The sequence below is a fragment of the Chanodichthys erythropterus genome, chromosome 11 (assembly GCF_024489055.1).
Source record: "Chanodichthys erythropterus isolate Z2021 chromosome 11, ASM2448905v1, whole genome shotgun sequence".
Taxonomy (NCBI): domain Eukaryota; kingdom Metazoa; phylum Chordata; class Actinopteri; order Cypriniformes; family Xenocyprididae; genus Chanodichthys; species Chanodichthys erythropterus.
In genome coordinates this window covers 37053885-37080221 of record NC_090231.1, presented here as the reverse complement: position 1 = coordinate 37080221, position 26337 = coordinate 37053885, and the positions used below count along the sequence as shown (strand labels likewise).

Below are 26337 nucleotides of genomic sequence, written 5' to 3'. Positions count from 1 at the left end.
TGAATCTATACTGGGTACTTCAGCCTTGTTCAGGGGAGCTTTTCTTTCACCCTGAAAGGTTAGCATAGGAAAAAAGATATAACTACATTTTAAACGTAAAAAATGACGAAAGAAGAGGATAACTGGGATGAAGATTTGGAAGAAGACGCCGCGGTAGCAAACGTCATCAAATACTTGAGTAGGCTAATCTGAATTTTTTTTTATCACATTTGTTTTTCCCATTTTAGACTTTTCCCAATGTGTGATACATGATGATAAAATTAAGATTATTTGATTAAATAATATAATAATATTTAAAAAAAATAATATAAAAACCGAAAGTGAAACGGACCAGGGTCGATTTTAAAAGATAGTTTTAGGGGGGAGGGGAAACAAAACAGAAAAAAAATGCTAATATTGTTTTTATTATTATTTTTTTAAATCCAGATATACATAAACAACACTGTAATTTCGAAGTACGGCCATCAACTGAAAGAGTGGACTCTGGTGAGTTGACCACCTGTTACCTTTAATCAAATACATCAGCATTCTGCATTTAGTTTATGTATGTTCTTCATCAAATGTGTTTTGTAGTAAATTATTATTTTATAACAGTTCCATTGCCCTGTGGTCATCAAATGCCAGCAGACTATGTTGTTGCTTGGTTCAAGTATTATCTTAAACAGGTCAGTCCCTATTACACTCTTAATATTGTTTATTTACTGACACCTATGCTACATTTTTATGTTCAAATGGTTCTTGTCTTTTAGAAAAAAACTGAATTTTCCTGCCCTGGTTTTAATGAGATTCAGAGGAAAACCTGTGGCTCAAAGCTCTCTTATCAGGACATCTGTCAGCTGATACCACTGACAGACAAACAACGGGAATACTTAGAGGAGAACCTCGCTGCACTTGTTGCTAGAAGGCTGTTTGACTTCAAAGCTGTAAGATAATTCAATGTGTCTGCTGATTGCATGCATATCTTAAAAGTGCAATGTGTAGATTTTAGGAGGATCTATTGACAGAAATGCAATATAATATACATAACTATGTTTTCAGTGGTGTATAAAGACCTTTTATTACCTTAGAATGAGCCATTTCTATCTACATACACTACGGGTCCCCTTTCATGTTAAGTCGCCATTTTGCGCCGACATGTTTCTACAGTACAGTAAACGGACAAACTGCTCCACACAGCGCATTTGCTTGACTGGCTACTCTCTGCTTTTCTGCTGTCTCCGACGACATATTTGTCCTGTGTTGGCCACCGTAGCTTCTCTATATTGCAATTTGCAACCTCACCACTAAGAAACAGCCAATCCATCCTCCTTTAAAGAGTTTGAGCATTTAAAGTGACAGACTAGAAGGGCGACAAGGGAGTGATGGGGGATTTGTGGTAAAGTTTAGAGAAAAGAGGTGAAAAAAATAAATAAATAGGCTTAATAATAAAAAGACTAATTAACTAAATAAACAAATATATTTGATTAAAGTAATAAATTGATTAAAATAATTAGTATTACACTGCCTTTTAAATTTTAGGATGGGGTCCCTTGCATGAGGATGATCATATTTGGGGGTCCGTGGCATATAAAAGATTGAAAACCCCTGTCTTACGCAACAGTCCAGATGCATCTGTTTGTCTTTACTGCAGTGTCCAGGATGTCAGTCTCATGTGGAAAGACAAGATCGAAATAACTTGTGTGTACACTGCACTATCTGCACAGCCAACTTGAAACGGACTTACTACTTCTGCTGGAGCTGCCGGAGGGAATGGAAGGGCCCGGCCAATAATGCTGTGCGGTGTGACAACAATGGCTGTGGACAGAGAGTGGTAAATATGAGAGTGGTTTTATGAAATATAAAATGATTTTATTTAATCTAATATTAACATTTTGTTGCATTTGAACAGAGAACTTCAGATCCTCTTACGCCATGCAAACCTGAGTTTAAAAGGGAAATCCTTGCACAAGAGGGAGAAGATGTAAGTTAGGTTGTACATATCACAAAAACTAAAAATGGCTAGTATAATAATTTTTTTTTTCCTTTACCATTAAATAGAAGCATTGAAACAATTAAGAAACAAATAATACTATGGTAATTGTCCTAAGGATGTGGGAATGTACTTTATATTTTTGTATTTCTTTATTGTATTATTCTTTATGTTATGTGCAAATTAAGAAAATGTGTTTGTGAATTCTTATTCCCCTTCTCTGACAAGATTTACCCAATAAAAGACAAATCCCCTGACAGAAAACGTCTGGCACTGCTCATCAACAATGTCGAGTTTAAATACATAGATGACAGGACTGGGGCAGAAAAGGATGAGCTGAAAATGGAGATGCTGCTTAATGGTCTGGGTTACACTGTGGTGACACTCAGAGACCTCACTGCACAGGTGCGTACAAGTGTGTTTAAAGGGTTAGTTCACCCAAAAATGAAAATTATGTCATTAATGACTCATGCCTCATGTCGTTCCAAACCCGTAAGACCTCCATTCATCTTCAGAACACAAATGAAGATATTTTAGATTTAGTCCGAGAGCTTTCTGTCCCTCCATTGAAAGTGTATGTACGGTAGACTGTCCATGTCCAGAAACGTAATAAAAACATCATCAAAGTAGTCCATGTGACATCAGAGGGTTAGTTAGAAGTTTTTGAAGCATCGAAAATACATTTTGGTCCAAAAATAACAAAAACTGACTTTATTCAGCATTGTATTCTCTTCCGGGTCTGTTGTCAATCCGGGTTCACGACTCCGCAGTGGCGCTGCTGATGTAAGACGCTGCTGACGTGTTATCCGGTGCGCCCGAGCTTCGTTTACAGTCTGAGGGAGACGCACGCTGTATTCAAGCTATATTCTACATTGTTTGTATTTTGGTATTGCTATATTTTTTAACTTGGTGTGTAAGTGTGCATGTCGCGGATGTCCTAATCGCCAAAAACAACGACGTAAAAGTGCATTACCAACACCGACAGATGAAAGTATTCAGTGGAGTCAATTCAATGGAAAGGATTCCGGAAGAGAAGACAATGCTGAATAAAGTCGTAGTTTTTGTTATTTTTGGACCAAATTATATTTTCGATGCTTCTAAAACTTATAACAAAGCCACAGATGTCACATGGACTACTTTGATGTTTTTATTACGTTTCTGGACATGGACAGTATACCGCACATACATTTTCAATGGAGGGACTGAAAGCTCTCAGACTAAATCTAAAATATCTTAAACTGTGTTCCGAAGGTCTTACGGATGTGGAACGACATGAGGGAGATTCATTAATGACATAATTTTCATTTTTGGGTGAACTAACCCTTTAAGCCAAATAGGCCAGTCTACTTGAGACAAGGAACAAAACTGTGTCATTTTTAAAAAAAAAATATTAAAGATATTGATGATCTGATGTTCAGGGCATGCTTGCTGCCTTGCGAGACTTCGCCCAGCGAGAGGAACATGTCCAGTCGGACAGTTGCTTTGTGGTGTTGATGTCCCATGGAGATGCCACTGGAATCTGTGGAGTTTTTGATTCCCTCAGCAGTGATGATGAAGAGGACATTTTCCTAGCAGATGAAATCTTTAATTGCTTGAACACTCCAAACTGTGCTGGATTGCGGGACAAGCCAAAAATCATCCTCATCCAGGCGTGTAGGGGTGGTGAGTTACACATTATATTAGAAAATAAAGTAAATGGGTGTTTGTAACACCGTTCGTATATACGGGAAGAAGGAGGCGGGAACCGGCGAACGTTCAACAAAAGTTTAATTCAAAATAAACAAAGAACAAAACGAAAGTAACGTCCGCGAGGGTCTGCCGGCCACACAAACATAATAAAACATAACATAAAGTTCAGTTCCAGGCCTGGTCCTCTCTCGTCCTTCACTGACGTCGCTCCTCCTTTTATGCCTCCGGAGCTCCTCCGTGAGAGACTCGATGCTCATTATCACTCGCATCACCGGCCTCGCGCCGTTCCCTCACGCTCACGGCTCTCGCCCGCCCTGCTCGTCACAGTGTTAAACTCTACTAATCAAAATGTCAAAATTTTTGATTGGTTCGAGACCCATCTAGTACTGAGCACTAACAGAAACAAGCATTGACTAATGTTTCCCTTATGTTATAGATAAAGAAGGCAGTGTAGATGTCCAAGATAGTAAGCCAAGACACAACAGAGGAAAAGAGCACCGTGAAAAAGACTTCTGCTGCCTGAGGTCCTGTACTCCAGGTAAATAATATTTCCATACACAATTGCACTATACTGTACTGTGTTTACTAGAGCTTCACGATTTTGGAGAAATTAAGAATCACATTTTAAAAAAAAAAAATGGAGATCACGATTCTCACACAATTCTGAATGGACAACTAAGCAAAATATCATGTAATTTGTATAATTTATGTAATGTAACTTACTAGAGATTCTAACAAAATGTTATTGCTGCAGTCTATTTAAAAATATCTAATTAATTTAATTTTTTTTTATTGGTTTGAATGAATGATTCAGTGATTCACTCATAAAGACTTCACTTGCTTCATTGCTAGAATCAGTGCTTTTAAACAAATAAAGTGACAAATAAAAGTCACTTGTCACCACCTATAATGTAATTTATACAATCTTTATTTGAAGCATCAAGTTACTTTCAAATGGTGATTTACTCGATTTTGAACACTACTCAGTGCTCGAAGTGGGCCGGTACGCACCGGTACGCAGTACTTCTCTATTTTTACCTTTAGCATACCGCCAGTTTTCCTTATGTACTGACACTTCCGACATGTTGCACGTACGCAAGTCCGCTGCACCCTCCCTTCTTCAAGAACGCATTTTGAACCAAGCATTGGGAATACCAGCACTTTTATTTTTCCACTTCAAGCACACTGTCGCTACTGTAGACATCAGTGTTTATATTTGAACTATAAACTTTTATCCCAACATTTTAACGTTTGTAACAGAAATAACAATGCTGTGTGGTTAAAAAAATGTGCCAATGCAGATTTGATTGTTCGCTGTGATTGTACTTGTTAAAGTTTTAATAGACATAGGAGAATCATTGTCATTTAGAAATAAAAATGCATGGGTGCAGCTCTAATATTTACTATATAACATTACATGAAACGCACACAAATGCTTTTTGGAGTAACAAATTAATGCTGACTCCTGGGTATATTGTTTTAAATATGTGTTAAAATTATATGTTTTATTTGTTTTGCAAGCAGTGAGGATCAGTCACACAATGTTTATCATAATTTGTATTTTTTATACAGACACGGTGTCCTATAGAAACAAAGAGAATGGCTCACATTTCATCCAAGATATTGTGGAAATATTTAATAAGCATGCCTGCCAGGACCACATCGAGGAGCTCTTCAGAAAGGCAAAGTCACATTCTTTATCAAGACAGACATAAAATCTATAGACGTCAATTGCGATATGTCATTTTTAAATGGTTGATGTTTACTTCCTTGTATTGTTTTTTTTTTTTTTAGTGTTTTATAACTTTGTATGTCAGTTTGTGTTGAACTACTCAGTCCAATACAGACAGGCCTAGAATAAAGAAACCTTTTAGTTAAACATTTAAGGTTATTATGTGTGGTTAGTTTTATTGTAATATTTACCTTTGTTTTTGAAACAGGTCCTTAAGAAGTTTAAGGAGAAACATCCAGATCAGATGCCATGCAAAGAAAGAACAACGTTATCTAAAAGATTCTACCTCTTCCCAGGGTTGTAAAACACAGCACCTACAACCTCAGCTCTCCTTATTATAATAGAAATATGATGTATGCAACTTTATCATGTTTGGAGAACACTTGGGATATTTAAATCATGTTTGCATGTTCATATAATTCATGACCATGACCATGAATATAAATTCTTATATATTTAAATTCTTATATATTTTTCAATATTCCGGTATTTGAAAACAGAAACCAGCAACACTGTGATCTCTGAAATTTATGTGTGTTATCTGTCTTTGAATTTATTTTACACAGATGTAATGAGACATTGAGGGTTAGAGATATCCTATGCTTTAGGTAAACAATAACCTCAGTCATTCTCAATTAAAGCATCAGATGCACTTGTCTCAATTAACTAAACATTTGCTGGTTCTATAGACTTTTGTAATATGTTGTGGATGGTCTGAATATTACCTAGATAGTCATAGGATTTATTTGTGGTTATTGCTATGAAAAATACTACAAAGTTAAACGATTTTTCACAGTAGAGATGTGGAATAATTTGTCCACAGCCAAATCTTTCTCCCTCTGAGGTATCTTAAAGGATTAGTTCACTTTCAAATTAAAATTTCCTGATAATTTACTCACCCCTTCTGGAAATATTACTAGCTGTTTTTAATAATTTCTCCCACAATAGACCCATCATTTATAAAATAAAGTGCTGTGAATTTGTATATGTGAATGTCAAGACTCAAAAGTATGTCCGGTCACTGTAAAATAATAAAATTAATACACATCGAACTATTCTTGAATATGTGTCACTGGATTACCTGACTTGTATATTACATGATAAGAGTGGTGTATTTCATAAAATTTGGGAACCTTTTCTGGCAAATATTGATGGTGACATTGCCTCTATCTTGATGAGATGATTGTTGTAAGGAAAGCTAATGGGTGTCCTGGTTGATTTTGTTAGTATATTCTCAGTATTATTTAATGTTTGTTCATTATTATCACTTTTCTTTCCTTACATATATATATATATATATATATATATATATATATATATATATATATATATATATATATATATATATATAAACATACACTTGAAATCTAATATGTATTTTTTTTCCCTTTTATGTGAGCTGAATTCCCCCCTCCCCCTCCTTTTTGTCTAATTGTTATATTATTATATTATCATGTTTTTTTTTTTTTTTTTTGCGTTTGTGTAAAATAAAAATTGAAAATCAAAACATATTTTAAAAAAATAATACAAAAAATGATCAAAATAATAAATTATATTTTGCAAAAAATAACAATAACGCCTGTTTTCAGTGAGGAACAATAATTATTTTTGCTTGTTGACGAGAGAATTCAAGTCATTTAAACTGATTCCAAATATAATCTCAAATGTTTGCAGATTATTTTTGAGAAATATTTTTGTTATAGTACCACCTTGTGGAAATCCCTACTATACACGTCAACTGAAATTACTTTTTTACCAGTCGATATTTGACTAATAATAATAATAATCATCAGGGGCGGTTTCTTCATTAGGGCAATTGGGCGACGCACCACCAAAGTGAGAAAGGGACGGATTTTTCAATCACATTCAACCACAGAGTTGCTAACTGTCACTGCTAGGCTGTTTGTTCTGCCTCTGGATATACTCCAATCAGCGTCGAGTCACGCTCTGTGGAGTACCGCCTCTTTTTGGGAGATTTCAGCCTGGTCGAGATTTGCCCCGACTGCTCCCATAGACTTCCATTCAAAGAACTTTTTTTTCCGAACTGCAGGCACTGCAATGCAATCTCTATGGGTTCCGGGAGGGCTCGCACTAACGTGCTTTCGTCATCATACGTAACCTTAACTTGTGCGGCGATTGGTGCAAACAAACATTCCGCTATTAATAATATTTTTTTAAGCTGAAGTGACATCCAATAATTTCCTCAGTGCATGTTTACATTTCACAGGTATATTCTCCATCTGCAAATGTTAGAAAGTCGAGAAAATATTTCCATTTTGCAGTCAGGCGTGGTCGAGTCTTCAGCAAGCACAAACTTTCGGAACAAGCGCCGCCGCGAGCATGCGCGCCAAACAGACGGTGTTCAATCTGAGTCAAATACATTTTGCTAAAAAAATTTGTTGTTAAATTCGTTTTTGTTGGCGAACATAATTATGCCATATGTAGAATTTCTAAAATACAGCAGTGTATTTGTACAATAGCAGTAACTGTGTAAAGTGACTGTTAATAGGGTAATCAACATAATAATAATAATTAGTCTGTTCTATTGTTTTTATTTATTTTCATTTTTAGTTTAGTGTATTTAACTTCTGCTTTAAAAAACATTTTGTTTTTAGATTGTAAAGATTTACGAGAAAATTTTGATTTCCTTGATGTACATATATGCATTTTAAGGCCAACAAATTGGATAACAATAGCTTTAAAACCATGTCAACAAATACATACATGCATGCAGTTTTGAGGCAGCTTAATCGCATGTTTGGTAATTCCATGACTTCATTTACCTCAGAATAATGATGGTGCATGCCCGTAGTTTCTTTAGCGCTTTAGTTAAACTATAATGCAGTAATATGCAGCACGCGAGCAATTCTTGAGCTCACGCTTCGAGCACAGTAGGCTATAGCCTAACAGCTGATTGGAGTTTTACTGACATAGCCTGACAAAATGAAGCTACATTTTCCGCGCTCGTTTGACTTGCGCCTGGCGCTGAGCCGAAGGTAGTATGCGCGTCTGAAATTGTCCCGTTTGTTGTGGTCGTAAAGAGACATTTCTAAAACGCAGCGTTTTACTTGGCGATGTTTTAAAAAATATTTTTATTTTTGGTATTTTTTATGCTCTGTTGGTGGTTTGTGGAGTAGCAACACCTGGGGGGGATTAGAGACGGTAAAAGTGAGTGGGTCCAATATCATTGGTCTTAAAAAGTGGGTGGGTCTTGTCCCACCCACATACAATGGTTCCGACGCCCATGGAAAATACGGACGACATATGGATTCGGACACGGACCGGGTTCTGTGTTTGGCATTGATCATCACTGCTGGATTTCAGCTTTGACTAATTTGAAATTTAGGGAAAAAATACCGAGGACATGACCTCGGTGTCCTCAATGGTAGATACGGCCATGCCTAGGCCTAATGTGATTTGACCCCCTTTTTTGCACATAATATATCATATACTACACAGTTACATTCATGTTTGGTTTTTATAGCCTTTAATGTGAACATTGTTTCTAGGACAATATTGGGCAGAATGTGAATTAAAAAAAAAAAAAAAAAAATTAAATACAGATATATATTTTTAGATCCCAGCCCTATGGCATGCTTTAAATATTGAATTTTCCACTTTTTAGATAATCAATAATGATACATGATAATATCACTTGTTAAATGATTATTTAACAATTAGCCTATTCATTCCTGCATTTATATATTAAAAAAAAAATAAAAAATTGCGCCCCACCAAAAGATTTTTGCACCAGCCGCCACTGATAATAAAAAAAAAAACAAGAACAATTTTAGAAACCTTTTGGTAATGCTTTACAATAAGGTTTCATTAGTTAACAACCTTAGTTAAACTTACAATGAACTGCACTTCTACAGCATTTTTAATCTAATGTTCATTATTAAAATTATTTTTTTTTTGTCAACATTAGTACATACACTGTGAACTAACATGACTTATTTATATTGACTAACATTAACAATGTTTAATAAATATTAACAAATGTATTGCTCATTGTTAGTTCATGGTATTAATATATTATTAAATAATGTTAGCCACTGAGACCTTATTGTAAAGTGTTACCACATGTTTTAAAGCTTTAAAAATGGTGGAAAATATCCCAAAGATGGAAATGGGTAAGCATATGGAAGGAAAATGGACTCAGAGGAAAAGGACATTTTTATTTTAGCCTTTACAGTTCTTGAATTATAAGTGACATTTTTTTTTTTTTATATGGGAAAATACAGCCACACTGCTTCAACTCCTAATGAAATTACAATGCAGATGAAAACAATGTAAAGAAAGATTTTACAAAACAGAAATTAACCACAAAATACTAAACACTGATATCGTCTATCCAGGCATTACACAGAACTATGCAGTAAAACAGCTTCAATTAGCTTTAAAACAGCTCCAAATCTTCAATCTTGTTCATTTTAAAACACTGTATTTTCCATAGAGATTTACAACTGTGTTTCTATCTACTAAGTCCTGTCATATCAGTGGTTTAGATTTAATGTTTGGTATAATGTTCTGCATTTTGTTTTGCCACTTCACAGTAATATAACTAGACTGCATGTACACACTCAGTAGTCACTAAAAGAGCATACACTTTTGACTTGCCCAACATCCATAAGACAAAAACTGAGAGCAGGCTGTAAACCAGTAGACAAACATATTTTCAATTGAATGAATTGCAAATGTAGTGAGTAGTACTGTAGAAAAACTGATCCATACCTTGAATGAAATTAGAGTAGTGCAATCTGCACTCTTCATATTACTCAAGATCTTATTGAATCGCCAAATGAAGTGCTGCAAATGAGTCACCCGCTCTGAAACGTGTTGGAAAAATGACAGCATCCTCAATAATTGTTATATACAATGAAAATACACAACTTAAATTAACATACATAGCAAAAAATGTTATTGATTCTGCAAATAATGTTCACAAAAAGGCTTATATTGGTGCTGACACTGAACTCTCTAGAATTTTTTTGTTCTAAATTTGGAACTCTAGGTACTTATAGGGGAGAAATGAGAAGGCGGGATTGCCCAAAATGAGCACACACACACAAATACACATTTTACACTAATTAGAGTAATCAGTGGCAACAATTTGTTCTCAGTCTCTGTTGACAGACATCTTGGCGGATTGCAGCGGCCCTGTTTAGTAAAGGTAGTTTATTTTCACCATGGGTTGTCTGTCAACAGCTAGTCTATGTCTGGTGGCCCCAGTTGCCCGAAATAGCAATAATTAGGATAGGGAGGGAAAAGAGGAAGAGAGAAAACGTGTCAGACTGCTGGTAGGCCATCCACAGAGGCCTCTCCTCCTTTTTTCTACTTGCTTTTGTGTGTGTGTGTGTGTTTCCTCTGTTAATACTACGACCATCCCTAATGAGACAGAGAGAGACCGTTGTGGTGTACGTGGATGAGAATCCAGTGTTTTGAAACTGAAATTGGGCGAGACAAGATTATCTGATACCTGAAGAGGCCACACACAGAGTCTCTAAATGACTGAACATTCAGAATGTGAACGACAGTCAACTAGCTAAAATGCACTGGGTTGCATGTAGTCTAAGAAAATTACTAGAGATGCACAATATATTAGAACCATAACCGTTATTAGCGGATATTAGAGATTCGTTTGATATTGGTTGGTTATGTTTAACTCTACAAGTTTCTCACATTTTCACATTTAGATTTCATTTAACATTCTTAAAAATTTAAATAAATTTAATTCAAAAATTGTAAAAATGACTAATACCATTCTTTAAAAGTGCTTTTAATTTAATGCACTATTAAATGTAATTTTTGGCAAATCTCAAAATGAATATTCATTTTCATATGTATATTTTAATGTTGCGATGCCTAAATTCACTTGTAGTGTATAATTAATTTTCATTTTTAATGTTTTATTTTTAATTTATTTAGTAGAATTATGATTTTTTTTATTAATAATTAATCAGTTTTTGATCATAACATTATATATAGAACTCTATGGTTCTTGACTCAATTTTGAAGAACCCTTTATGTCAAAAAGGTTAATTGGAGAAACGTTAAATGAGTGAACAATACTTTCATGTTTAATGGGTTATTTCGATTTTCATTGAAATTGATATTTTTTTAGTATGTTTATTAGCTGATTCATAAAATGTAATTAAAATAATAAAAAAAAAAAAAAGAAATCAAATCTTAAATTAATTAAAACTAAATCCATAAAATTATTCCATAATTGGAACCTCTAAAAGCCTGACAGAACCTTTAATGTTCTATACAGAACGTTTCTTCATTGGTCAGAATTATTATTATTTTATTATTTTTTTAAAATGCAAAAATCAGAATTGTTTAATTAGGAGTCAACACAATATAGCTGAATTAAAGCCTTACACATCTCAGGGCAATATGTAAACATGTATATACATTTTATATAACTTGTTGGTAACACTTTACAATAAGGTTCATTTGTTAACATTAGTTAAATGTATTAACTAACATTAACTATGAGCAACACATTTGTTACTGTATTTGTTAAACTTTGTTAAAGTTAGTTAAAAATACAGCAGTTCATTGTTTGGTCATGTTAGCTCACAGTGAATTAACTAAAGTTAACAAACACAGCTCTTGATTTTAATAATGTATTAGTAAATGTTGAAATTAACATTAACAAAGATTAATAAATGCTGTAGAAGTGCAGTTCATTAATAGTTCATGTTAACTAATGTAGTTAACTAATGAACCTTATTGTAAAGCGCTATCGAATTTTCTATGTATTGTTCATACTATGAAACATAAGAATATCCCAAAAACATCATTATAAAAAAACGTTTCAGTTTCTTATTCATATTCTGCGGGTGCCCTCAAAGTAGATTGTCAACTTGTTAACCTGAGTTTGAACTAGAACATTTTAACAACAACCAAAATGCAGCTTTTATCATGTTCTAATCTTTTTGGAGGGTGGGTGAAGTCATGCTAGACACACACTTCCCTTTATCCATAATCTCCTGGTCATCCTATATAAACCCACCCCAGCTTCAGGTCTACAAATACTCAAAACACAGATGCCCTTGACAGAGAGGACGGCAAGGCAACATACACATACAAGGCAGGACAGAGCAGCATTGTCAAAGAACTCCTGAAGAAACTTCTAAAGGACAGACTAATTCACCAAGAAGGTAAATATCAAAAACACAATATACTTTTATTCAATTCTGAACTTTGTCCTATAATAACTGTGCTGAATTTGCAACATTTTTCTCAACACGTGGCCAGTGAGAGCAAACAGAAACTACTAGAAGTTTGAAACCATTTCTAATCAGCTCACTGTGTTCACTGTGAGCAGTTTATAAAGCAAATGTTTGAAACAATTTTTCTAAATATTATACTTTGTGTGATGTTGTACCCTCAGATGATGTGCTCCAGGTGTTTGCTACTTATTCTGGTTGTCTACTTCTTGATGGACGAGCTTTGTGCTTTCCTGCTACCAGACAGACTGCGAATGAAAAGAGTAAATATCACATTAATTATATGCTTCGTTTATTCTCTTCTCAACAGAATATACATATACAGTTGATGCGTTTTTAATATAGCATTGAAATAGAAGCATTTTAATATATCAGATATATTCAAATACATCTAATTCCCTGCAGAGCAGTCACAGGTCGGATCAGGAGATGTCACCACACATCTATGAGCTCTCTGATCTGGCAGACTTGTTCCCAGGAAATGAAGGGGAAATGACTCGGGACTGGGATCCCAATCCGGCCAAGTCTCCTGCGTTCTTTTCTCCTTTGGAACATATCAATGTGCAACCAGCAACCAGCAACCGCCGCAAAAACAAGGATAAGAGGTCAGCGGGAATATTTGCAGTTACTTTATGTATTTATTCAATTTAAATGTAACATTTTGAATTCATTTTATTGTTATATTTATATACGATTAATTAAATTCTTTTAAATCTTTACAATTTGTAAAGTGACTTTCAAATTAACTTACTTTTAATATATTTTTTGGGAACTCCTAGTTCAACATATAGAGGCTGATCTATGAGGTTTTCAAGCCCAAACTCACACACATTTCCTACATTTTACCCCCAAATAGAAGGAGGATCACTGTTCCTCTGGACCCCATTGGCAGCTCCCACTTGTCTACTAGAAACAGAAAGGTACTTTCAGGCAGAGAAAACCATGGTGGCTTGGCTATATAAATTTGAAGTAAAGACTGCGTATCCTATCAATGTTTCAAATATTTTTTCCCCCCCTTAGGAGGAACCTGGAGATTTCAAGGAGTATGACACAAAGTGATCAAGCTGATCGATTATATGTACCGATAAAAAGGACAATTTATTATGTTGTGTAGTTTTGGTCCTTTTTCTTTTCTATTAAGTCATTGCATCTCAGGATTATGAACTGTGACTTATTTATTTGTATTTATGTTTTGCGAATATTAGCTTACCAACTCCCTCTAGTAAGGTGCAAACTGACAGACACTGCACTGGTGTTGCTGCAAAATAAAATGTACAATGATAAACTATTAAGCCTTGTCAAATGTTCTTTCAACTTATATTGTGATGCAAAATGTTTTTGTGAATTAAAATAAGAGCTAGATTAAGAAAATAAGATATTTGAAGCCCAATAAAGAAAAGTTTTATTTCCTCAGGTAGTTAAAGAAAATGATATCAGATGCAAAAAATATACCATTTGCTTTGCTTTTCTCTTCACTTTCACATATGTACACTTCTCAAAATCTGTGATATTTACAGACTGCAACACGAAGCAAGAGAGACCTGGCTTATGGGGATTTCCAATCCCCCTTGCTTCACAAATAAATCAAAAAGAAACCAAAGAAAAAAATATATACCTCCAAACTAATTCAAATGAAAGAGCTTGTAGCATAAATGAGTAATCTTTACCAGTTCTCAGAGTTTAAAACCCCCAAACAATTCCTGAAAACAATAGTTACAACCATTCCATTTAAGGACAGCTTCAGCAAAGCTCCTAAATCTAGCCTTCACGTCTTAATAAACTGAAATCTTCCAAAAAAAAAAAAATCAATTGAACACATTGAACACTAGGTTGTGCAATAATTAAAGATTGAACAGTTTTGATAAATTCATCGACAAAGTACATGGGTTAACATACTGTACATTACCAGTAGAGTTAGAAGAAATGAATGTTTGAATAATTGCAACTGAATGGATTCCCTGCTTAAATGACTCGTATAGTAGCTCTTTATATCTAATATATGTTAGCTGACTGGTCAAGTTCATTTGAGTGTGACATATCAACTGAAAGGGTATAGTTCAAACAGTCTTTTATGATCACCTATAGGAAAAGACATTCAGACTAACACAATACATCTATTATTCTTAAAAAAAAGAAGAAATGATTAACTGGACAGTTCACTAAGAAATAATGCATTTTCTAATAGCATTAATTTCTAATTTCTGGTGTACAATCTCTTATAGCAGCTCTTTTGCATATTCTTGACACAATTTTCCTGTAATTTGTAGTTTTTTCCTTTCCAGAAGACTTTTATATTGTAGTACCAATACAGTATACATTTGTGGAAACTGTAGGGTGGAAACCGAGGCCTCTAACTTTTCCCACAAAGGAAAATAGTGCAGATTACCCAATATGCAAGCCAATGATCGCAAACAAATGTCAATTTGATGTGACAGAATAGTTTACAAAGAGTTACAAACAAAGTCACATTTGAGCCGAATAGAATTCACACTACTCGTGGTCAATTACCAACTCTGGAGGTAAGAGACTCAAACATTATTTCTCAGTGAAGTCCATCTGTGATGGAGACTTTTGACTGCCAGATATAAGGAGTAACTAGTCGTCAAAACTAGAACTGCAAAGAAAGAAAGAAGGATTTTGAAACTGAAAAATGTGTCGGATACAAAAACTGGAGAACCGGGAACATTCAGAGCTTGGAGGGAATAAACACCCTCATCTAAGTGTCTTTTTTATGACTTGACCGCCGAGAGTCTCTGCATTTGTGGCAGTTAAATATGTCGGGCACATTAGACTTCTTAATTTTGGCACAAGAGAGGTGCACCCACACGCTGCACTGACTACATTCAATCATGGGCCGTCCTGCAAAGGGTTTACCGCAGTAACAGGTGATCAAGTCCCACGAATCGTCCCCTGTAAGGAAAAGACATAAAATAAATAAAACGTATAAAAAACAAACAAACAAAAAAAACAAGTCCTACACATTAGAAAAAAAAACATTTATACACACACACATTTATCTAAATCAATCCCTAATAAACTCACCTGACTCTACCATTATGTCTTCATCCGCTATCCAAGTCTCGCCTTCACTGGAGCTCATATCCGCCTCTCTGGTGGCCTCTTCCTTCTCCTCTTTCACCTGTGCCTGTAGTCTGCGCTCGGTCATTGCTCCCCGGTCCGAATGCTCCTCTCCATGGCCGAGACCGTTCTCAGAGTCTGACTCGCTGTGGGCAGAGCTCTTAAGCTTCTTAAGGGCTTTGGACTGTTTGGGGTTTTTACTGCGCTTGATCCTTGCACGTTTCTCGCCACCGCTGCTACTGCTACTGCTACTGCCAGCGCCTGATCCTAGAGAAAGACGCTTCAGCTTCTTGTCCTTTTTGCGTTCAGCTTTGCTGGCCACTTGGCCCTCGTAGAAAGAGTCTTTTAAACACATTTTGTCCATCAGGGTGCTGTCAGATGAGAGCCGGCGCATACTCTTGTTGCTCTTATTGGCACGAGCCTTGCGAACGAAGGTGTGGATGGTGTGCAAGTCCGACGTGCCGTGACTCCAGCTGGGAGCCATGTTAGAACTCGCTCCACCTAAAACGCTGCCTTCTCCTGAAGCACCAGTGTTATTTGGAGAACTGGAGGATGCTGCCGACCATGGCCTTTCCTGCCAACAGAAACAGGCACACAAATCTCAATCTGGATAAACATCTAGAAATGCAGGTTAAAAAAAAAGACCAGTCAAAAGTTCAAAAGGACTTTCAAAGGAAAACGTACATTGACAGCACAGGTAAACCAGGTGTGTCCAATCCTGATCATGGAGGACCAACATCCTGCAGAGTGTAGCTCCAGCTTGTCTTATGTTGATTACCTTTGTTCAGGTGCGTTTAATTCGGGTTGGAGCCAAATTCTGCTAGACTGTGGCCCTCCAGGAGCAGGACTGGAGACCCCTGTGTTACACTTGGTAAATCTGCAGATTATCACTGTTATGATCTGCAAGGTCATCATTGTTAATTTTTAACTCCTGACTTTAAAAACTATCAGCCAATTAATCGGTTATCTGCTAGATTTTCCAACATAGTTATCTGAAAAATCCAGTATAGGTTGATTTCTACCAATCTTGGGGCCGATTACACGAACTGTGCGCAAGTTACAATTGAGCCTAGTTTTGACAAAGTGGAACTAAGGCCCTGTTTACACCTGATATTAAGATGTGATCCGATCAACCAAAACGCAAGTAGACATACCCGTTTACACCTGGTGTTTTAATCTGTCTTTTTTGTCCACTTTCAACCACTTCTGTCCTGATTTCTTCGAGGGGAGGGTCTATGGGCGAATAAATGTATGGGTTTTTTCCAGATCTTTCGATCTAACGGACAAAATAAGCTTGCGAAATTTACATATGAACACTAATGGAGACAGCGGAAAAACATACAGAGAGTAGGGGTGGGCAATATGACCAAATTCTTATTTTATGATATGAGAAATTTTATTTCACACACACATATTATATATATATATATATATATATATATATATATATATATTATATATATATATATATATATATAGTCATGTTATTTTTTCTCATTTCTGTTACTGAGTAAAAAAGAAGCAAATTACAAAAACGACAGAACAAATACAATGTAACAAAAATATGAATTTAACAAATTACGTTTTTTCTGGTGCAACAGGTTTATTTAATATGTAGTTAAGAAATTGAATAATCAAATGAAAAATAAAATATTGTAGTTAAGAAATTAGTTAAGAAATTGAATAATCAAATGAAAAATAAAATATTGCATAGTCTTTACTGCATGAATTAAATGTAATTTAATTAATTATTTTATTATATTTTAATTAAAAGTTATTCAGTCAAGAGCAGCAAGCTCCTTTGTTTGATTCACAAAATGACACAGCAGCAGATAGTATATTAGGCTGCTGTCACTTTAAGATCAATGCACGGATTAATTATACTGATATACGCCCGGTTTACACCCAGCTGTTCACTTAAGACATAACCAGCTGTGATTACATGAATAATCTATATGATGGCCATTTTGACATAATTGTGTGTGTAGTCAACCATTTAAGCGCAATAAGACATGAAAGAGAACTGAATTTGCAATCACATGCTGAGAGACGCGGTTTTCTGTGTCAGTCAGCGAGTGCACCACATCGAGTTCTTTTTCACTGCTTATTGTGCTTAACACAACATTGAGCACATCCCAAATTCACGATCGCCAGGTTTCTGTGCGCACACTTTGGCAGTGTGCCAGTCATCATGAGCACCGCACCATGATCCGGTTCAGGATATATTGCGCATATAACTATTTTTAACATCAAGCACGTCCCGCTCTTTATATTCCTATTCATGCATTTCATCACTCTGAAGTGTCAACAGTACTATATATTTACATGCAGCGATATACACAATATAGCAAAATCTCTAACGACAGACATTTTATACCGTGGTAACGATATATAAAGTTATACCGCCCAGCCCTAACAAAGAGCATCAGCTTTCGTTTCTGCTCTGATAGGTGCAAGACCACATCGAATGCTGTGAATGCATGTTAGAAATCAGGAACGGTGGGAGAACATTATGCTGGGTATGTTTTTCGTCTTCAAACCATACCCGGGTCTTTAGTTTAAATCCCGTCTTGTTAGCACGCTTACCATGTTTAAGCATTAGGTCAGTAGGCAGAGAGTAGGTGGTGAACAATGCTCTATTCTTACCTCCTTTGGAGAAGGGATGTAACCGGCATATGCAAGAACAAAACTGCAAAACTTGTTGAAGTCCTCCACTGTCCTCTTTCTTCTCTCTGATGGCTAGACATGAACATCAATCATTAGCATTGGGACAAGCACTGCCCTCTGTAGGGTGAAAATTTTATTTCCTTGTTTGACTTACCAGAGTCTCTGCTTTGCACTTCAGTAATGAATCTATGTAGCAAAAAGAAGGGAAAAGAATAACATTAATTCGTGGCAAAACAACAGGTTTGACCGAGAGAGCGTCGCACTTGGGAGTTAATTCTTGCAGTTTTCAATCGTAAAAAGTGCGTTTTCGACGGTAAGCTAACTGGCTAACTGCTATTCCTCGCGACACCCTGTTGATTGAAGCGTAAAATCAACGCTCAAGTGCGCAAGACACCATTTTACATCCAAACATCCACACGGTTTGAGGCACTTAAACTATGGAGAACTACTTGAGCGACAAACACCATAAGCTAAACCGGCGATAAAGGTAAAAAGACGCCGCAGCAGCATGTGACCCAAGCCTTTTCTCGACGTCGAAACAAGCCAAGACCACTTCACTGGTTTGGAAACACTTATACAACCCTATATGGGTAATTTATAACAACTAAATCACTAAGTGTTAAGAGGAACATACACCGTCGACAATACATTTACCGCGGCATAACAAAGAGTTACAGTCAGGCAGCGAAATGCAACCACGCTAAGCACAATACAGTGACCGGTGTTAAACAGGCAACATTTTGTCTGAAAGGATATAAAAATAAAAAGAGAAAACGCCGAACTGTGTATAAAACAAAAACTATTCAACCGACATCGTGTTGAAAGGATAAACAGCAACAACTAACGTTACTTTAAAACAGAGCTAACGTTAGTTTACTTGGCGAAGACAAAATGCGCAACGGTGCGTAACTGCGGATTTGTAAACGTGCACATGAAATAATTTTAACAGAAAGCAGTGGTTGGACATCAGGAATGATTTTTAATCATTTATGAGTTACAGCTTAACAAATAGCTACAATCAACTCGAGTAATTTCACTCCATTGCACAAGATAGCAATCCCTGTATGAACCAGCTCGTCAGCGCCAGTAAAATGTCCACTACTAACATTGCCACGCTCGAACATTACAAAGTGACTGGCAAAAGAAAATCAGGTTTACTCGAGAAATCAGTCTTTAAAACTAAAGAGTATGTTTGGTTACTGCAGTATTTAAAGCGGCTAACATGCTAGCTGACTCTGCTAAAACTGATCGTTGATGGGTGTTGCCTATCACAACATGGTTAAAGTTTAAATATTTAAAATCGAAGTCAAGGTTTTTCCTTACCCTGGTGCTCGGACATTATTTCAAGCATTGTCGCCTAATAAGCTCGATCCTCTTCAGTTGGATGACACCGAGCAGCGTCAATCTTCGCCCGGCTTGGGCGCAGCAAGCCCCGGCTGACCAGCTATAATCTAGTTAGCTGAGCATCAGAATGACTTAAACGACGATTTTACTTCTTTTTACAAACGGATCCAATGGAATATCGCTGGATCTTGAGTCCCTGGAAGGATTAATTAACTTAATTTTGGTCAGCAAGTAGTGTTGTAAAAATAATCCAGCTGGCAGTTCAATTACCTAACGGACCACCAAGTGAAAAAGAACCAATAATAAAACCAGGGATCCAGCATGTTTTTGCAAACGAATGTTAGTAATATAAACTCTACGATCGCGCTATTATCCTTTTTGAAGAAGGGGGAAAACGACCAAAGTTCTCCAAAAATTACGTCTGCGTGTCGCCTCCGGCGCGCCTCACCAAAGTCGACGATGTCAACTGACTCAAGAAACCCCTTGCGGTGAAATTGCTGTTGCGATGTAGTATTTGCCCTTTAATGGTTCATGGGAAATGTAGTTCAACCAAAGAGATTTGCCGACAGACGGAACTGAATGCAACGACAAATAAACAACAATACCCATGATTCATTTCGCCGTTGGTCTGCTGTATTCATGGGAAATTGAGTATATCTCTTCCAAATCTTATGGTTTGTGTTTGCTCCCGAGTGTACATTGTAAATACATAGAGGCATAATTATAAACTTTCATCCTTCTATGCTTCTATGCATATCTTTGGACATTTCAATCAATAAGTAAGAGTTAGACAGGTTTTACTTTACTGTTCATTTCGGTTGCCAATGACGTTTTACCATTGAACCTAATTCAGTGGATTGGCAAAGAAGCTGTCTGCTATGACAGTACCACCTACCCTGAAAGGGGGCGCTAGGGGGCTCAGAAAGCATTGCTTCTTCTTCTTCTTCTTCTTCTTCTTCTTCTTCTTCTTCTTCTGTTGTTTAAATGGCGCTAGGAAATATTCCTGGGTGCATCTCAATCAGTGCCCAAGGAAGTCGACCGGAAGTTGAAGTCGGCCGGGTGCCGCCATCTTGTAGCAGAACTTCACTTGCGTTAGCATCCCCATTGACTCCCATTCATTTTGGCGTCACTTTGACAGTGAATAACTTTACATCTGAGGCGTTTAAAGACTCCATTTGTCCATTATTTATTTCCAAAGATACACGACAATGTATAAAGGGCTCCATTATCTTCTATGTTACATTATGGCCCCGTAGAAACAGTTTTTATAAAAATAAGCTAACGATTGCGTCATAAACACTCGACTCTCTGTCGCACAGTAGCGAAATTACCGTACAGACAGGAGGAGAAGCTCGCAGGCAATCGGGGAGATTATCTTAATATGGCGTACTGGCGTTACATTTTAAAATACTATACAAAATAATTAATCAGAATACTTACTCCTGCTCACTCACGCCAAAGAACTCCCCGCTCAAGCTCGCCGTCTCTGCAAGATTAACGATGGCAGTTTGCACGCACAGCTACTAGAAGATTTACATCTGTCAGACAGGTTGCGGACGTCATCAAGCTTAGTGTGAGTCTGCGCGTCAGAAAAGGAAGTGCTAAAAATCGCTAAAAATGGGCTTCACTTGACTCAATTGAGTTCCAATGGGGTCGCTGTGTCCATTTCTTTTACTGTCTATGATCTCAATCAGCTCCGGATCAGGGAGTCAGCCACATTCATTTACATGATATACTGATTCACGACCTAGGGAGCTGATTGAGATGAAGGGCCTGATTAGCCTACTGCGTTTCGAATTATGGGTTGCACTTCCGGTTTGAGGAAATTACATTTAAAAAGACTGAAACGAATCGTTTCAAATCATAAGGTTGCTCTACAAATAAAGCCATCAGTTTGACTGAATGAGCTGTCAATTTTTCTTTCATGTTTTATTTTCAGACATCATGAGAATAACGTAATGCTTGGTATTTTAACGTAACATGTTAGAACAAGAATATCTATGGCAAGAGCTCTTTTCAGTCGCTAATTTCTATCCTCGTAATATTTTCTTTTGTCCCTTTGCATGGAGAAATTACAACGCGCAATATGGCAGAATAAGTCCCGCCTTCTAAATAACAACCAATCGCCAATTGGTAAAGTCATTGCTTCACTGCAGTGGCAGTTAGAAGCTCCGGTTTCTATAGAAACAGTCAGAGGCGTGCCAAACGCGCATTTGGGACTGCACATGCGCATTAGCTCGATCCAGCCTGAAAAATACAGTTTTTTGTCATGATTCGAGCATAGAAACATAATTTATAAGACAGTTGTTGCCAGGTTTCATTGGTGATTTCAAATATGAAATTTAATCGAAAGCTTGGCAAACAGCTTTGGAGAATTTGATGTTTCCCCATTCGATCATGATTCGAATTGCCGAAACTAGTGAACTCACATGACTTTGGCGCTCCGAACCACTGATTCAGACACGCTGATTCATTAAATATGTTTTTAGTACATTAATGGATCTTGAGAGAGGAAATGTAATTGCTGACTGAGACCTCACGGAGCCATCGGATTTCAACAAAAATATCTTAATTCGTGTTCCGAAGATTAATGAAGGTCTTACGGGTGTGGAACGGCATGAGGGTGAGTAATAAATGACATTGTTTTCATTTTTGGGTGAACTAACCCTTTAAAGGGACTTTAGAAAATAGTACAGGATGGCAGCGTGTCCGCGAACACATTAAAAGTGTAATAAAAATATATTGAAACTTATAATGTTAAAAGGTCTTAAATAGCATAAAACGTCTCAAATCTTTTGTTGAATGGAAATAGACAATTCTAATAATCATATTGAAACGCTACATGTATTGGTTAATGTAATGACTATTTTACTGTATTTTATTTAGCCTACGTCATTTAATATTAAAAATCGAATTTGTTTTAAAACATTTACTTTAAAATATAATCAAAAGGCTGAAAATCAAGGTGTTATTTGTTTATTTTTAACTATATCGCCAGTCCTAATCACCATTCACATTTCAGCTGATCAGAATATTCTTTTTAATCTTTGTTTTGCTTCATAATGGTTATTTCTGACTTTCTGAGCCACCGAGCGCCCTCTGTAGGAAATAAAAATGATCACAACTAAAAATGCATAAACCGCTCTATTGATTTTTAGTTCGCTGACCAAACCCCTTAACAACGAAACCAGCTACTGCTTCCACACGGCGGTTTCCACCTTGAATGCATCACACAGTACTGTACTGCCTTGACAAGGCTCTTGATCACACAACCATTAAGATCACGCGAAGGCTCGTATAATTGTTGAAGAAGACAATGTCCGAGAAGGACCTTAAAACATCGCAGGACCTGACTGTTGTGGTGAGTATTTGATTTTCGCCAAGGGACAATGCTGGGTCGTGCCCTTACAGTCGCATAGTATATAGTCACGCTCACTTCACTAGCCAAAGTGAATTAGTGTTTAATGAGGAGTGTTAAGTGCTGTGATTCGCCTGACTCAGCATCATTCATTAATCCTTGTGTCTTGAACTTGTACTGACACATCACTCTTGTGAGTTCCTCAAGCAAATGTTTTCTTTCTTCATCGATTTATAGTTAAATTAAATTAGATGTAGGTATAATTTATTTTCAGGAAGGTTATAAAATGAGGACTTTCTTTATTTCAGTGTTAGGCATCTCTTGTGTGATTATACGATGTTGAGAGGTTTCCCTTGTTACTATGGTTTCAGTTCGACGCGTGGGTGGAGAGCATGCCCTTAAACTGCTGTTTTTACTCCTGTGTAGGAAGCCCACGCAAAACCCACACGATTCTAGAAATATTTCATTTATGCTAGTTGAACAAGTTGTTCATTCACAATTTTTTGTAAAACAGTTCAGGCTTAATCTGATTGCTTGCTTTAATATTTTTCTTTTTCTTCTATTCAATTCAGGTACAGACATTGCTGCAGCAGATGCAGGACAAGTTCCAGACCATGTCAGACCAGATTATTGGGCGAAATATCCTTCTGCATACAATAATTGCTCAGACTTAAAGGATTAGTTGACTTTCAAATTAAAATTTCCTGATAATTTACTCACCCCCATGTCATCCAAGATGTTCATGTCTTTCTTTTTTCAGTCGAAAAGAAGTTAGGGTTTTTGATGAAAACATTGCAGCATTTTTCTCCATATAGTGGACTTCAATGGAGCCCAAATGGTTGAAGGTCAAAATTACAGTTTACAGTGATCCCAGATGAGAAATAAGGGTCTTATCTAGAGAAACCATCACTCATTTTCTAAATTTTTTTTTTTTTAATTTTATATGTTTTAACCATAAATGCTCATCTTGAACTAGCTCTCTTCTTCTCTATTTGAATTCCAGCAGTGTAGACTCTGCTAAGTGTAATACTGCCCTCCTCAGGTCAAAGTTTGAACTTAATTGTCATATAAAATATGCTAGTGCAAGTATATAACAATCAGTTCAAACTTTAACCTGTGGAGGGCAGTAATACACTTAGCAGTGTCTACACTGCCTGAATTCTAATAGAGAAGAAGAAGAGAGCTAGTTCAAGATGAGCATTTATTGTTAAAACTTTTTTTTAACAAAATGAGTGATGGTTTCTCTAGATAAGACCCTTATTCCTCGTCTGGGATCATGTAGAACACTTTGAAGCTGCACTGAAGCTGTAATTTTGACCTTCAACTGTTTGGGCTCCATTGAAGTCCACTATATGGAGAAAAATCCTGGAATGTTTTCATCATCTTAATTTCTTTTCAACTGAAGAAAGAAAGACATGAAAAAACTTGGATGACATGGGGGTGAGTAAATTATCAGGAAATTTTCATTTGAAAGTGAACGAATCCTTTAATTGTAGCTGAATTGTGTGGAATGGAATGCACTGGCTATGTTTTGTAGAAGGTTAAAGCCTAATTCATGCTTCCTAGGTTGATTATGAGATGATGGTTATTCAAAAACAATTTTGCCTTAATTCTGATACTTGATGAGATGAGTACGCGAATCGATGACCTGGAGAAGAACATCTCTGATCTCATGACTCAGGCAGGTGTGGAGGAGTTAGAGGAGGAGATAAAAGTCACTGAAACCTCTGGAACAGCTTGAAGGCAACGACCAACACAATCTTAGTAAGTGGAGGTGTTGCTATCGCCCCTTTAAAGATGCAGTAGAACATGTATTTTACATTTGGATTCATCTGCTTGTGTCACACTATATAAAGAAAGTCACATTAATACATAGTCAAAAAAACTAATTTACTTGTAGATTTTAGTTAGGTTGCTGTTTTTATGGACTTACGTATTTCTATTCTGTATTTCAGACTGCCAAGGAACACAGTGAGGACCTTCTACTGCAGAATCAGAATTTTTAAATGAAATGTGAATTAATTCTTTTTTAAGTAATTCATTAAAAATGGTGCTTGCCTGTATTACATACTATATTACATATTGTAGGGGTAACAATTATATTTCTGGACAAAAGATTCAGATATTAAAACTTTCTTTTGTATTTATTCATTCTAATGACAGGGGGAAATCATGTGGTTCCTGCATGTTTTGCTGATTATTAAAAACACCATGAAATGACTTGATAATTGCCTTTTTCTTTTCTATTAAAACAGAAAATAAATAGGCAGGGGTGTATTGAAGGACTTGTCTTTTTATAAAACCAATACCATATAGCAAGTAATTTAAATAATGCCATGTGGTGTAAATATTATTTTTATAGATTTGCATTTCATAGACAAAGTATTTAAGATGTTGTGGTTATGACATCTACCAGCAGGGGTTAAAGGCACAATATGTAATATGTTTAGATTAAAATATCCCAAACCATGTTTTTATCATACCTCAGAGACAACACTATTTTGTAAAGTGGCTAACATAGCATAATCAAATGCAGCTTTAATTTTAGTAACGGAAATACAGCATTCTCTCTGTCATACAATATGTTTTAATTTAAAGCAACACCATGGAACATTTGCTCACGGTTCCCCCATGTGGTTGATAAGCGCAATTGTCTGTTTCCAGTGTCATAAATACTGTCACTGTAAAAGCTTCCCTGTGGGCAGTTCAATACATGTGAATTTGTTGACTAAGCTGACGGAACCGGCGGATGCAGAAACCTCGTTTGGAAACCATGTCTTCCGACCAGGTAAAATAGCCCGTGTTACACTATTTGTCTTATATTTAGCTGTTGGCTAACTCCAGCCAGGCTACAAGTAAAATATGTGATGTATGCCGTAAAGCAGGTCGCATTCTTCTGCTGGCAGGGGATGGGTGGGTCTGTGTGTACCGACCCAAACATGAAACTTGCAGAGTGTGGTTGTAGCCGCTAAGAGGCTGCTCAGGTGGCAGCGGCAGTAGAATTCGAGTTGTTCTACCACTGAAATAATTTTAGAGACATTATTTTAAGGTCGAAAAACTGCTTTATAATTAATTGCATGCCATTTATCAACACAAGCCATCCAGCATTTATTAATGATATTCGAATATTGATCTATCTTACTAGTTACTACCTTACTAAGTGTCTCATAGCAGCCGCCGAACGTACGCTCAGAGTAACATTATAACATCATTTAAAGATGACATCTCTCATGATTCCGTGCTTAATCTAGGCATCATCAAG

At 36.4% G+C, this 26337-nt stretch overlaps 3 protein-coding genes across 19 annotated transcripts; 2 read left to right on the top strand and 1 right to left on the bottom strand.

Moving 5' to 3' along the window:
* The first annotated feature begins 57 nt into the window (after window positions 1-57).
* On the top strand, window positions 58-6537 carry casp23 (caspase 23, apoptosis-related cysteine peptidase). Of its 2 annotated transcripts, XM_067399654.1 has the most exons (11): window positions 58-178; window positions 427-486; window positions 595-665; window positions 750-923; window positions 1631-1810; window positions 1889-1960; window positions 2198-2374; window positions 3388-3631; window positions 4095-4196; window positions 5231-5340; window positions 5599-6537. In XM_067399654.1, exons 1-11 carry the CDS (start codon window positions 103-105, stop codon window positions 5692-5694), a joined length of 1362 nt encoding a protein of 453 aa, XP_067255755.1. In that variant the 5' UTR covers window positions 58-102; the 3' UTR covers window positions 5695-6537. The 2 variants fall into 2 exon arrangements, with proteins under 2 accessions (XP_067255755.1, XP_067255756.1); XM_067399655.1 differs by lacking the exon at window positions 4095-4196.
* phf23b (PHD finger protein 23b) lies at window positions 929-20319 on the bottom strand. 15 transcript variants are annotated; one of them, XR_010896348.1, is made up of 11 exons: window positions 19697-20319; window positions 18528-18559; window positions 18353-18445; window positions 15671-16280; window positions 15503-15538; window positions 13839-13886; window positions 13475-13534; window positions 13018-13172; window positions 12787-12876; window positions 10125-10219; window positions 9538-10042 (listed from the first exon to the last, which is right to left on the bottom strand). XR_010896348.1 is itself a non-coding variant. In XM_067399659.1 (9 exons), the coding sequence occupies exons 1-8, from the start codon at window positions 19722-19724 to the stop codon at window positions 12818-12820; spliced, it is 966 nt and encodes a 321-aa protein (XP_067255760.1). In that variant the 5' UTR covers window positions 19725-20314; the 3' UTR covers window positions 9540-10219; window positions 12770-12817. The 15 variants fall into 15 exon arrangements, 8 of the variants coding, with proteins under 8 accessions (XP_067255759.1, XP_067255763.1, XP_067255765.1 ...); XR_010896346.1 differs by lacking the exon at window positions 9538-10042 and adding an exon at window positions 929-1794 and having other exon boundaries at window positions 10125-12876; XR_010896349.1 differs by lacking the exons at window positions 9538-10042; window positions 13018-13172 and adding an exon at window positions 929-1794 and having other exon boundaries at window positions 19697-20314.
* hsbp1a (heat shock factor binding protein 1a) lies at window positions 18570-25284 on the top strand. 2 transcript variants are annotated; one of them, XM_067399668.1, is made up of 6 exons: window positions 18570-18860; window positions 22207-22340; window positions 22876-23078; window positions 23648-23714; window positions 24695-24839; window positions 25031-25284. In XM_067399668.1, exons 3-5 carry the CDS (start codon window positions 23034-23036, stop codon window positions 24814-24816), a joined length of 234 nt encoding a protein of 77 aa, XP_067255769.1. In that variant the 5' UTR covers window positions 18570-18860; window positions 22207-22340; window positions 22876-23033; the 3' UTR covers window positions 24817-24839; window positions 25031-25284. The 2 variants fall into 2 exon arrangements, with proteins under 2 accessions (XP_067255769.1, XP_067255768.1); XM_067399667.1 differs by lacking the exon at window positions 22207-22340.
* Window positions 25285-26337: the final 1053 nt, after the last annotated feature.

Excerpts from the sequence above, each read along its gene's own strand:
- casp23 (XM_067399654.1), top strand. The coding sequence starts at position 103 with ATGACGAAAGAAGAGGATAACTGGGATGAAGATTTGGAAGAAGACGCC. Across the intron at positions 179-426 it reads AAACGTCATCAAATACTTGA|ATATACATAAACAACACTGT; the intron begins GTAGGCTAATCT and ends TTTTAAATCCAG. Across the intron at positions 5,341-5,598 it reads TCGAGGAGCTCTTCAGAAAG|GTCCTTAAGAAGTTTAAGGA; the intron begins GCAAAGTCACAT and ends TTTTTGAAACAG.
- phf23b (XM_067399657.1), bottom strand. The coding sequence starts at position 19,724 with ATGCTTGAAATAATGTCCGAGCACCAGG. Across the intron at positions 18,446-18,527 it reads AGTGCAAAGCAGAGACTCTG|CCATCAGAGAGAAGAAAGAG; the intron begins GTAAGTCAAACA and ends GTTCATGTCTAG. Across the intron at positions 13,535-13,838 it reads CACCTTACTAGAGGGAGTTG|TAGACAAGTGGGAGCTGCCA; the intron begins GTAAGCTAATAT and ends TTCTGTTTCTAG.
- hsbp1a (XM_067399667.1), top strand. The coding sequence starts at position 23,034 with ATGTCCGAGAAGGACCTTAAAACATCGCAGGACCTGACTGTTGTG. Across the intron at positions 23,079-23,647 it reads CGCAGGACCTGACTGTTGTG|GTACAGACATTGCTGCAGCA; the intron begins GTGAGTATTTGA and ends TATTCAATTCAG. Across the intron at positions 23,715-24,694 it reads AGACCAGATTATTGGGCGAA|TTGATGAGATGAGTACGCGA; the intron begins ATATCCTTCTGC and ends TAATTCTGATAC.